Raw genomic sequence first — 12,867 nt, 5'->3', positions numbered from 1 at the left:
AAAAATAATCCACAACAATCATAAATTGCTATATCATAATTGCCCATATCTACAGATAACAATATAGGTAACAATATGTATTATTAGATTTTTCAATAATAATTTTAATAATTTATGTGCAGCTATTAGAAATAATAACAGTCATTATTCTTTTTTTGACACAAGTAATTAAACAAGTTATGTCATAAAGCACAATGTCTAGGCAATAAAAAAATAGGTAAAACTATAACTCATTGAATATAATATTTATCAGAAGCAGATTTACCTTCACCTGCATCATAATATTATACTTCAAACCGACGAACCATGAAGTACTTTTTTATACTTTTTGCTGAATTTATGATTCTAGTAAATTCTGGAGGAAAAGATATGAAGTTTCTACCAAATTTACCTCTAGTAAGTAGAACTTGATTAATGAATAAAATATATTTACAATAATTAACACTATGTAAAATCTATCTAAGCTTCCGTAAATACAAATATTTCGCCATACAATTATAATTAGATGTTCATCATATGTATTGTTATTATTAGAGCAATGGCTCGGGATAAGATTTTTAAGTTTTAATTCTTGTCAAGAACATATCGATAAAAGATCCATAAATTCGATAATTATATTCATAAATAGGTTTAAGTTATATCTTTATCAAATATGTATGTATTGAACTTAATTAAAAAATTTTCAAAAAACATTTACCTAGAAAAATTCTAACAGAATATAATCCATTGCTTGATTTTAACAAAATTATTTGCTGATAAAAACTGAAGTTACGCCACCATTTCTATAGCTGTATGTGCTCTGAAACAATCGTGTATTTAACGTGATACTTATAGTACTTATATATTATTAGAGATGCTCACTGGGTCAACTTTTGTGTGAATAATTATTTAAGAAACTCTTGAAAAGTGAAAATCGTAAGCTAGTTTCCTACTAGTTTTTTCTGTAGATATTGTAGCTCTGGCTACTTAACAGTTACAATTTTTGCATATACACATATTATAAAATATAACCATTGCAATCTTAGACCTTAGGCTACAACCGCTTAGTCATTATTAATGTTGTTCTTAAATTATTTACTTTCATAAAAATGTAATGCAAAACTGTAGAAGTTAGGTTCAGGGTTAAAAAAATCATATTTTTGTGAATTTAATTTAATATTTTTGAAAGAAACTCGACGACAAGTCATGTGCAATACACTTTATCCATAAAATCTATTAATTTAAAAACTTGTATCAATTGATGTATGTCGTCTCAATCATTTTTCGTCTATAGAAATCATCAGCTCTGGAAGTTATGATCACTATTAACCATGGAACCATCGTATCATATTTTCAGATGTTTTCTTGATCATACTATGAAATATATATGATAATATCATTATATCAATTTAAATATAAATAATAAACATGGAATTGTTATTTTAGGGAGAATTTCGAGTAAATGTCATTGCTACTCAACAATGCCATGTAAATCATAATTCCAGTTTGCAGTTCAATTTTTTTTTGTCCAAGACATCTAGAACTACAACTGAACTTAGAGGAAATATATCAATTTTTAACAGGCCATTTGATGATTCTTTATTGGTAAGTTTGTAGAGTAAAATTATAGTTATTAAATTTCCATAAATTTTATATTTTCATATACAACTATAAAAAGTCGGTTAAGTGTTTACCACTTTGCTTTATGGTATTTTTTGACTGGGTAACTATATTGTATGTTATAAAAATAAATTCAATGATATAATATTATCATTGTCAGAATATGTTAATAAGTATATATTATGATATTATTTTTCTGACAGTAATTTATTTTACTATTAATAAGCTTTTAGCGTTTTTGGTAACAGTATGAACTACTTTCGATAAAATGTTTTAATTTTCAATCCTTCGTTATAAAAATTAAATATTTTATAATTTTTAATATACGATATACCTATACACGTCTTTATACTATTTACTACATAGACTTCGGTAATAAAACTGAATACCTTAGGAAATGTGATACACTACAAAGATAAACAAATAGTTATTTAAATTATACTAACAAAAATTCTTGTAATAAATTGGATAAGCTGGTCGATTTACTGTTATAGTTTCGTGGTACTATGGCAATAAAAGATAAAATTGGTACTTGGCAAAATAATGCGTATGTATATAACTCACCTCAAGCATACTCAAGTCTTAAAAAACTTCTTGGAGCTGAATTTCCAATTCTTTTAAATAGCTTTGGAGCAAATGAATCAACACAAAATGCTATTCCACCAGTAAGTTGTTTAAAAAAAAAATTGTCTCCAAAATGAAATATTGAATGATATACGAACACAATAAAATGTATATTTTTAGGGAATATTTATCTCCAAAGGCTACAATATATCGAACTATCCAGCAAATACAAATTTTCCTAAAAAACTTTTTTATGGAACTTACGTATTTAAAGTTATGTATTTGGAAAAAAATGGCGAAGAAGTTGGATGCTTTTTATTTACAATTGAAGTAAAACGTCCTTGGGAAACTGAATAAATTCGTGAAATCATGTAGTGTTTGTAGTTTGTTAAATTTAAACTATATGTTTTGTATGTTAAGAAAAATACAAATTTATTTTATTAAAGTAGTTTATAGATATAATTTATCCAAATTTAAATTTGTATCATAATGTTACAGGACAGTTTCTCACACACTTAATAATATACATAAAAACTTAAAGTCCATGATCCAATTATATGATTCAAATAAAAATATTTATTATTTCGAACACTATTGGCCAATCTAAGTATTTAGAATTTTTTTCATAAGGTATAATAGCTTCATGTTGATGTACCTACTTCATATTATGTAAATCTGAAATTTGAATTTTTTACTAATTTCAATCCTTAATCGTCGTAGTATTCATATTCCTGTGTCTTACGACTCTTTTAACCGTTGTTTTTTATAGTTATCAAAATATTCTATTTTGATTGAAATTACGTAACACTAATATTACATCTCATTTTTTACCTCTTACAAATCCTATTGTCGCATGCCGTAAAGAAGGGCTAACAAAAAGCCCACGATTATTCTGCCACTAGAAGCGCGTCGTTCGATAGAAGGGCCACATTTTACCATTTCACCATCACACTAATATACTATAATACTATATTATAATATAATAGTGATTATGAGCATTTTAAGAAATTAAATATGATTTATTATTTCTTGAAAATACTTGATAGTTTAACGAGAGTAAAATCGAACACCAACAAAAACAATTTTGCCAAGCCTTCCAATTCAACTAGACAAAAAACACCTGGTAAAAACTTGTCATCTATCAATCAGAACTCAAAAAACTAACTTCTAGGTTAAACTTCACTAATAGATCTTCTCCTCTATCTCTAGACTTCCCAAAATATAACCTTAAAATAAATAATACAACTGAACCTTTATATATTAAAAAGCTAGAGTTAATAATAAGTAACATTACAATTCCAGTAACAATTGGCACAGGAGCAAATATATGTTGAATAGACGTAGGTACGTTAATGCCTCCTAATAGTAAACTAAGAAAAAACATATCATATTAACAGGAGCAAATAATAAACTTATAATAAACTACATATGAAAATAATGAATTAATTACTATAATAAATTATTAAATCGCAATTCCCACTATAACAGCTGGATTAGTCAAACGAAATTGGTCTTTAATGTAGCAATTAAAAGCAATTATGAATTTCAAAATTCTTATATAGAATTACTTTCCTTTTTTTTTGTGTCTTGGTAAGAAACGGTCGTGTGCTTAATCTTTCCAGCACTCTGAGTTTACGTACCGGCGGTCGTTGCTAGCACTCGGATGGGTTACCACCCGGATTTATAGCAACGAATCCTTGTCACACATACAAAACGTGTTTTGATCTATCGTTCCCCCCACACAATACTAATAATATACAATCTTTATGGTTTACAATTTTAGAAACACAAGATCAATTCGGCGATTTTCGACGAGAAAAACAAAATAATATTAGATTTTATTAACAGCAGCTCATACACAAAATCAGAAAAAGTCATAACACACAATACGACACAGTATTGTCACACAAATTTGAAATTCAGTTATTGAGACTATGTGTAGGTTAAAAAATGTTTTTTTCAAATAATAATACATCCAGACTTATACTTAAAAAGAACGTTGTATTTGTCATTTAAAATTTAAGACTGGCGAAAATTGTTTGATCAATAATAAGAAAAAAAATTAGAAAAATTTTAAATGTTTTATTTATCATGTAGGTCCAAAAAATTATAATATAATCATTTGTAAACATTTGAAGATCCTATCTATAATTACATTTGTTTTTGAATTACAAAAAAAAAATTATAAAATAGTAAACATTCATAAAAAATAAATGTAACTTGCCAGTAAACTTTTCTTAGGTAGACACATGAAAGCAATCAAATTCTCGGAATACTAAAGAATTATGTGAATATTTTCAACTTTAAACACTTACTAAAAAAGTCACTCACTCAACAAATTGTATATCAGAATTTAATAATAGAATTGTAACGAATAAAATATATTATATAACATTGATTTTTTATTATTTTTAAATTAAATTACGTCATACTTATTATTATATTTTATCGGTGAAAATTATCTGACCAAGTTAACAACAAAAAGGTACTCGTTGGCTCAGCTAACGTTTGGCCATAATATGGTATCAACATACAATCAGATTTTATTCATAATTTTAATATTTTATTCGAACAAATACGTGAAAAAAATAATCCACAATAATCATGAACAACTGCAATTTTGGAATTGCCCAAATGTACAGAGAACGATATAGTTAACAATACCTATGTATTATTATATTATTCAATAATAATTTAGATAATTTATGTGCAGCCATTAGTTAAATAATAACGGTCATTATTCTTTTTTTTTGACACAAGTGATTAAACAAGTTATGTCATAAAGCACAATGTCTAGACAGTATAAAATAGGTATACTCTATAGCTCATTGAATATAATATCCATCAGAAGCAGATTTACCTATTCCTGTGTCATAATATTATACTTCAAACTGACGAACCATGAAGTACTTTTTTATAATTTTTGCTGAATTTATGATTCTAGTCGATTCTGGAGGAAAAGATATGAAGTTTCTCCCAAATTTACCCCTAGTAAGTAGAACTTGATTAATGAATAAAATATATTTACAATTATTAACACCATATAAAATCTTTTTCTGCAGAAATTGTAGTTCTTGCTACTTAAGAATTACAATTTTTAAATAACCAACTATTATAAAATATAAACTTTGTAATCTTAGAAATTAGTAAACATTTGCTTAGTTATTCTTAAACTTTGGTCTTAATTTTCATGAAAACGTTATGCAAAACTCTAGAAGTTAGGTTCAGGGCTAGAAAAATCATATGTTGGTGAATTCAATTTAATATTTTTTAAAGACAATCGACAACCTAATATAGTCATGTGCAATACATTTTATCCATAAAATCTATTAATTTAAAAAAATTCACTTTTGGATACAATTGATATATGTCTTCTCAATCTTTTTTCGTCTATATAAATCATCAATCATCGTCTCCAGAATTTATTTACACTTTTGACCATAAGACCATCACATCATGTTATCAGATATATTTTTCAATCATACTAGGAAACATATATGATAATATCATTATATCAATTTAAATATAAATAATAAACATGGAATTGTTATTTTAGGGAGAATTTCGAGTAAATGTCATTGCTACTCAACAATGCCATGTAAATCATAATTCCAGTTTGCAGTTCAATTTTTTTTTGTCCAAGACATCTAGAACTACAACTGAACTTAGAGGAAATATATCAATTTTTAACAGGCCATTTGATGATTCTTTATTGGTAAGTTTTGTAAAATAAAATTCATAAATAAAAAATTATAGTTATGCAATTTTCATAGATTTAAAAAATAATTTTTTATTTTTTCATATAGAATTATAAAAAGTCGGGATAGCGTGTTTACCTCTTTCCTGTACGGTATTTGTAGAGTGGGTAACTATATTGTATGTTATAAAAATTAATTCAATGATATTATCATTGTCAGAATATATCAATAAATATATATTATGATATTATTTTTCCGTCAATAATTTATTTTACTATTATTATAAATAGTTATTTAAATTATACTAACAAAAATTCTTGTAATAAATTGGATAAGCTGGTCGATTTACTGTTATAGTTTCGTGGTACTATGGCAATAAGAGATAAAATTGGTACTTGGCAAAATAATGCGTATGTATATAATTCACCTAAAGCATACTCAAGTCTTAAAAAACTTCTTGGAGCTGAATTTCCAATTTTTATGAATAGCTTTGGAGCAAATGATACAATACAAAATGAGATGCCACCGGTAATAGTTGTTTTAAAAAAAAAATTTTTCAGCAAAATGAATTATTTTTAATAATATATTATATGAGCACAATCGAATATTTATTTTTAGGGAATATATATTTTCAAAGGCTACAATATATCGAACTATCCAGTAAATACAAATTTTCCTAAACAACTTTTTTATGGAACTTACATATTTAAGGTTATGTATTTGGAAAAAAAATCTAGAAGAAGTTGGGTGCTTTTCATTTACCATCGAAGTAAGACGTCCTTGGGAAACTGAATAAATTCGTGAAATCATGTAGTGTTTGCAGTTTGTTAAATTTAAACTCTATGTTTAGGATGTTAAGAAAAATATAAATTGATTTTATTAAAGGTTTTTATGAATATAATTCATCCGAATTGCATTTTTTATTATAATGTTTAAAACTTACAACACAGTCACTAAAAAATTTAATAACATAAACAAATACTTAAAATTTATAATCCAATATTAAGAGATTCAAATAAAAATATTAATTTTTTTTTATTATTACTCGTAAATTAAGTCCGCGGCAGCTAAAGCCATTGGACTGACATTACAGGTTCACATTATTTTATACTACATTATTAACATACTTATCATTATATGGTACATGGATGTAGGTATAATGAAATAGACAAATTTTAAATTTTGTTGATTAATTTAGATTTGTAAATAAATTCTAAAATATGTTTTAAGTTGTATGTATTCAGTGGCTCGGAGATGCAAGTCTGCATCCTAAAAACATTCATTATTTCAAACATTATTGACAAATGCTAGGTTTGGAATATTTTTTTGGGGTATAATAGTTACATGTGAGATGAACTTTAATAATATTATGTAAATATAAAATCTGACATTTTTTACTATCCTTAATCCTTAATCTCATCATAGTATTCATATTCTGTGTTATACTACTGTTTTAAATTTAAATTTTTATAAGAATCAAAATATTTTATTTTAATTTGCATTGTATAACTCTATAATACAACTTATTTTTACCATGGAAAACTCAGGACAACTCCTATAGCCGCCTGTCGTTAAAGTGTACCGACAAAAAGCGCACGATTTTTCTGACACCAGGAGCGCGTCGTTCGATAGAAGAGCTACATTTTATAATTTCATTATTATACTAATATTATTATTATTATTATTAAATAATAATTCATATGCACATTTTTGGAAATAATTATGATTTATTATTCTTTATAAATACCATTTTCACCAATTAATTTACCATTGAAGTAAGACGACGTCCTTATAAAACTGAATAAATTTGTGAAATCATGGAGTATTTGTAGTAGAAATAATTAAATTATTATGGGAAGGATGACTTCAAAATTTTAAATTCTTGCTTACAAATACTGGCAAACTGTGCAGGACATTTTTGCTTGGACGAAAATTTTGGAATGATACAAGGCCAAGTTTCGCAGAAGTTATCCATGATTTAAGCTTTTATGGATTATTGAAAACGACTGAACTTACAAATTCCCATTTTGTGCTTCCGTGAACTTACAAATTACTTACCAATTTTTGAAAACATTTTGGATAAAAATATTCAAGTTAAGCGGCCAAATTTAAGGACCTCTATAAGTACAATGTAACTAAATAGTGATTATTATTGAGGTCCTGATGTTTCTTATTTTTCAACAATGCTAACTCACCTAGAAAAAAATAAGTCTACCATTCTTGTGGTTTAATTGACACGTAAGACAATTTTTTCTTTCAACGATACTAATTAATTACTTTTTTTAATAACACACTGGCCTGCGTTTATTTGACCGATCGGATGTTGCTTTACAATACTTGCCTGCAGTACCTACGTATGTACATAAAAAAAGCTATTTATTAAATTAAATACACCTACCCATAGTTAATTCTACATACTCAATTCGGAGATATGCATGAAATATGATCAATATTATCCTTTCGAATTCACTTAAAAAAACAATTAAATCATACTTCATAGTATGCTCAGCGCTCATTATGTTATAAGTTATAACTAAATAATATTCTACAAATTTGAATAAATTAAGTAGGTAAATGTTTAATTCAGTAATTAATCTAATTTTAATGATATCGTACACTCGCAAAGTTGATATTAAAAATATGTTCATGTTCAATGTAGGTACCTATAACTTTTATTTTTCAAACATTGATAATAAATGTATTTTAATTTTTATGTTGTCTTAAAGGCGGGATGAATGATATATCTTGACATTTTTCATGTCAAAAAACATTGTTTATCATATGATACATCAAAGCGCAACAGCAGATCGATTAGCTGTTGTTATACATTGTATAACAATGCAAAGGGGAAATAGGTTATTTATACACTATAATTACACCATAATTACGCTTATGCTTGTTCCGTGGAGTTTTATCACATTGAACTTTGTTGTGAAAACAAAATAATTATTCTAAAACTTAACACTGACGATAAACTCGAATTTATAACGAGTACACAATTAATTCGATATACACTTTAAGTCGTTAAGCTCATCTTACATAATGGCTAGCGCATATTCCAACCATTCTTCAAATGTGTCAACAATTTGCGATAAGTAAAAGTTTTGGTGAATCGCATCAGAATTTAAATCGGAGAAGTTGAAAATAGCACGTTTCATTCTTATTTGGGCAATAAATATGCAAAAGAGAAGTTTGTGTATGCGAATTATTGCTATTCACTGCTGGGTAGAAGTTATTGTTGCAGTTGTAGTTTATAATCTGAGTAACGGCAGGTAATATTATTCTACAATGTGATGTTTTACAATGCACGTTCACCATTTGAATATTTTTTGCTTAAAAAAGTATAGTGTTTATTCGAATCCCGAATTTTAAACAAAGTAGGTAGGTGCCCATAATACTAAGATACTATATTTTAAAGTTAAATCACTTGACTTCTGAGGCAATTTATATCATTAAATAGTATTTTGGCATTATCTCATGGCGATAAACGCTTTTTGTTTTCCAATGACTACGTCCATATATTTAAATATATTCCAATTTTTAAAAAAAAATATTTTGATACAATATCTGAATTGAGTTTTTGATCAATATACTTTATATACTAAAAATAATATTTAATTCAATATATATATTATTTTTTTTAAATTTAGAAATACGCCTCAAATACCAGTGTTATTGGCGTTTTTGAAAAAACACTTTTAATTTTATAATTTCTAAAATACATACTAGTATAGTTGTAGTATACTACTAAAGTTTTACTCAATATATCTGAACATGATACAATGATACATTAAGATTTAAGTTATTGAAAATACATGTGATAAAATCTATGTGTTCTTGTTAGTTGTTATATTTCCTGAAATTGGTAAGTCTCTTTGAGGACTTCCAGAAGAGTCGATGTTCTCTCTGTGTTGTGTTGGGTGATAGTATTTCACATAGATTGTAGGGGAGCATCAATTTGTCTCAGGAGTCTTTTGTCAAGAGGCATTCGGTTAATAAGTGTTATACTGTAGACGTGGTGTTACATGAGGTGCATTAACGTGGTTCCTTTTTGTTCATTATATATCCGTGTTCGTATATTAAGGTGTGACCAATTCTTAATCTGGTGATTATGGTTTGATGTCTACGCGGGTGAGACTGCACGTCATGCACTCATGGAAAGGTGGTTGATTTAATTTCTCTCAGTTTTTTGTTTCTTAGTCTCCATTCTTGTTGGCATCTTTGATTTAGGTTTATATATTTTTGGTTATGAAGTTTGTGTCAAAGTGAGTTGTTGGATTCCAAAAATCAGCTGTAAATTCTTTGGTTGCTTTTTTGGCTAAATCGTCTGCTAATTCATTTCCAGTAAACTATCACATCAATATATTTAAATATACTATTTAAAGCTTATTAATGCTAATGTCTAATATATAACGATTATAAAATATAAGATATCAAATACATGTGCATCACTCTTCACTCATCAGTAATTTACCTAAGTAGTAAGTACTAAATACCTAATATCATTCTTGTCGACAGAAAACATAACTAAAATACTGAGGTGAATAAATTATAAGCTACTGGTTTTCCAAATCAAAAATATTGATATAATTATTAATTTTAATAATACAATATGTTTAGTAAAACTGTATAAAAGATCAAAATAGTATAATATGGAAACTCAACAAAGAAAAGTTGAACAAGTTAATCTATAGCAAATTATTGATATTAATTAATATTTTTTATAGATTAAGAAAAATATGTGAACCTTTAGTAGAAAATATTTATATTCATTTAGAATTAGTTAAAGTATTCTTTTTTTGTGGTTATTTGAGTATATCACACAGTTTCTAAATGTCAAATTATTTGTTTTATGACATATCAAAAATTGTATAATAAACAAAACGTAAGTAAAATATACACAATTTTATGTAAACTGTATACATAGGTATGCAATATACGCATACAGTAGTACTTATATAAATACTTATTTGTAAATACGAACAAATGGTAATGTATATTTTTAAATAATTATATTTAATTAAATTTCAATACATGCATTTACACTATTTACAGTAAAAAAGAGGGTAAAATTTGCATAAAATAAAATTATATCGAATTTCTGCAAGAAATCATCCTGTACATGTCATATGGACTTATGCAACACAAACGAAATAACAAAATACACTCCTTGGAAGTTGATGAAAAATAATAATATTCTTTTTACATACCGTTTATCTATAGGTACAATAGGTACATACCTAATACCTATATGTTATCGTAAGCACCGCCGCTGTTGTGACGTGTCTGCGGGACAAATTATGTTTTAAAGAGGTAAATAATATACGACGTATATGGCGCCCTCGGCACGAACGCGTAAATTACACATGGGTAAGCGCATAATTATATTTAAAACAACGAACCCAAAAATGGTTCTTTATTAGTTTATTTAGGAGTTAATTATTTGTGTCGAAATGAAAAAAAATAAATAACGCGCGCCGGATAGAAAAATACGTCGACCGTATATCATATCGTCGTCGCGGTATCGGCTAAATATATATGTATATAATATTAGCCTATATATAGGTACCTATATACTATTGTACATTGTGTGTACACTGTACATGTTATAGAATGTAATAAAATGTTCGAGGGAGGCGTTTTGTTATTTTTTATTTATTACGAATAATGTGTGTTTCCCCGCGAACGAAACCGATGAAAATAATAAATCACCGTCGTCGGTTTTCTTCTGGTATACCTACCTAGGTACTGCATTATAATATTAATATTGTTATTATTGTTGTGTAATAATATAATATTTTGTAATGAATAACTCGCGTTCGATTGCCGCTGTGCTGAGGCCATAATACGTGCGTCGTATGACCGTCGTTCGATGATGGCAATCAGTCGTCGACTCGAACACCGTCGAAATTACGTGTAACCCGATGTAGGTACCCATACCAATTTAATACGTAGGTAATATTATTATTTTTTGTAAAACGAGTTGTAAGGTCGTACCAAAAAAATAAATTGCGGACCATTTGACATTTCGTGTAAATACGCGTGTACGACAAGAGTCGGTTCGAGTTGTTAATATAATATTATTATATACGTATTGCATAATCCGCGTTTACGGCCGAAAATTAGGTATATTATTCATTATAATTTCTCTGTTTCTGATCTCCCTGCAGTGCCGGATGTGAAGAGGGGAGACAGAAGATGTGTAAATATTTTAATACCTTGACAATCAATTATATTGTGTGCGTATTTATCTTCTAATCATAATACATGTATAATGTTATACAATATATAGCTAGGTAGATTAAATCTCATCTAAAAAATGTATATTTTTTTAATTTCAATTTAAATTGTGTAATAAATAATAATTTTGTTTCTGTTTTTGGTAGAAATCTTATGACTATGACTAAAGAAAACATGATGTCATGATGATATTATATTTATTGAGTGTCGAATGAAATTGTTGGCATTTCATTATGTCCCTGATTATTATTTAATTTACTTGTCTCTATCCTCTCCATTCATATCAGAATATCATTCGATAATGTATAATATTATTTAATGGTGTAAATATTGCCAATTATTTTCTTTATGCTTGAAGGCAATATTATAAAAATGCATTGTTCCATAATATTAAAAACGATTCTGAGCGGGACTCGGGGAAATATGATTTCAGAATATTAGATTTACCAAAAATGTTACCTTTTCCACATTTTTGCGATATTTTCATAAACTTTTGAGAATGTTCCAAGTGAAACGAGTTTTTATAATAAAATAACCTTCCTAACCTAACTATTGCATTTGTATTTTCAGCTTTAAATATTTACTCAGTCAGCGATGGGATAACGGAACCAACAGTGAATTGTGAATACGTCGAATAAAATTTCACTGGTCACCACTCCGTATTTAAATAAACATTGAGGCACCGAACCCGGAATTATACGATTTTCTACTATTATGATAATCAGCTGCCCAAAGTCGCTTTTCTTATCAAATATCAGAAATAATT

The 12,867-nt window shown here is 27.2% G+C and overlaps 2 protein-coding genes across 2 annotated transcripts; both read left to right on the top strand.

Annotated features, from left to right (window-relative positions):
• The first annotated feature begins 306 nt into the window (after positions 1-306).
• Positions 307-2,520, top strand: LOC111037670. The gene is made up of 4 exons (XM_022320366.1): positions 307-396; positions 1,426-1,584; positions 2,094-2,264; positions 2,344-2,520. The coding sequence occupies exons 1-4, from the start codon at positions 307-309 to the stop codon at positions 2,518-2,520; spliced, it is 597 nt and encodes a 198-aa protein (XP_022176058.1).
• A 2,505-nt stretch (positions 2,521-5,025) lies between these two features.
• On the top strand, positions 5,026-6,653 carry LOC111037428. Its single transcript, XM_022320000.1, has 4 exons — positions 5,026-5,154; positions 5,720-5,878; positions 6,219-6,389; positions 6,480-6,653. The coding sequence occupies exons 1-4, from the start codon at positions 5,065-5,067 to the stop codon at positions 6,651-6,653; spliced, it is 594 nt and encodes a 197-aa protein (XP_022175692.1). The 5' UTR covers positions 5,026-5,064.
• The last annotated feature ends 6,214 nt before the right edge of the window (positions 6,654-12,867 follow it).

The sequence above is a fragment of the Myzus persicae genome, unplaced genomic scaffold (assembly GCF_001856785.1).
Source record: "Myzus persicae strain clone G006 unplaced genomic scaffold, MPER_G0061.0, whole genome shotgun sequence".
NCBI lineage: Eukaryota > Metazoa > Arthropoda > Insecta > Hemiptera > Aphididae > Myzus > Myzus persicae.
This window is presented reverse-complemented; position numbering and strand designations above follow the sequence as displayed.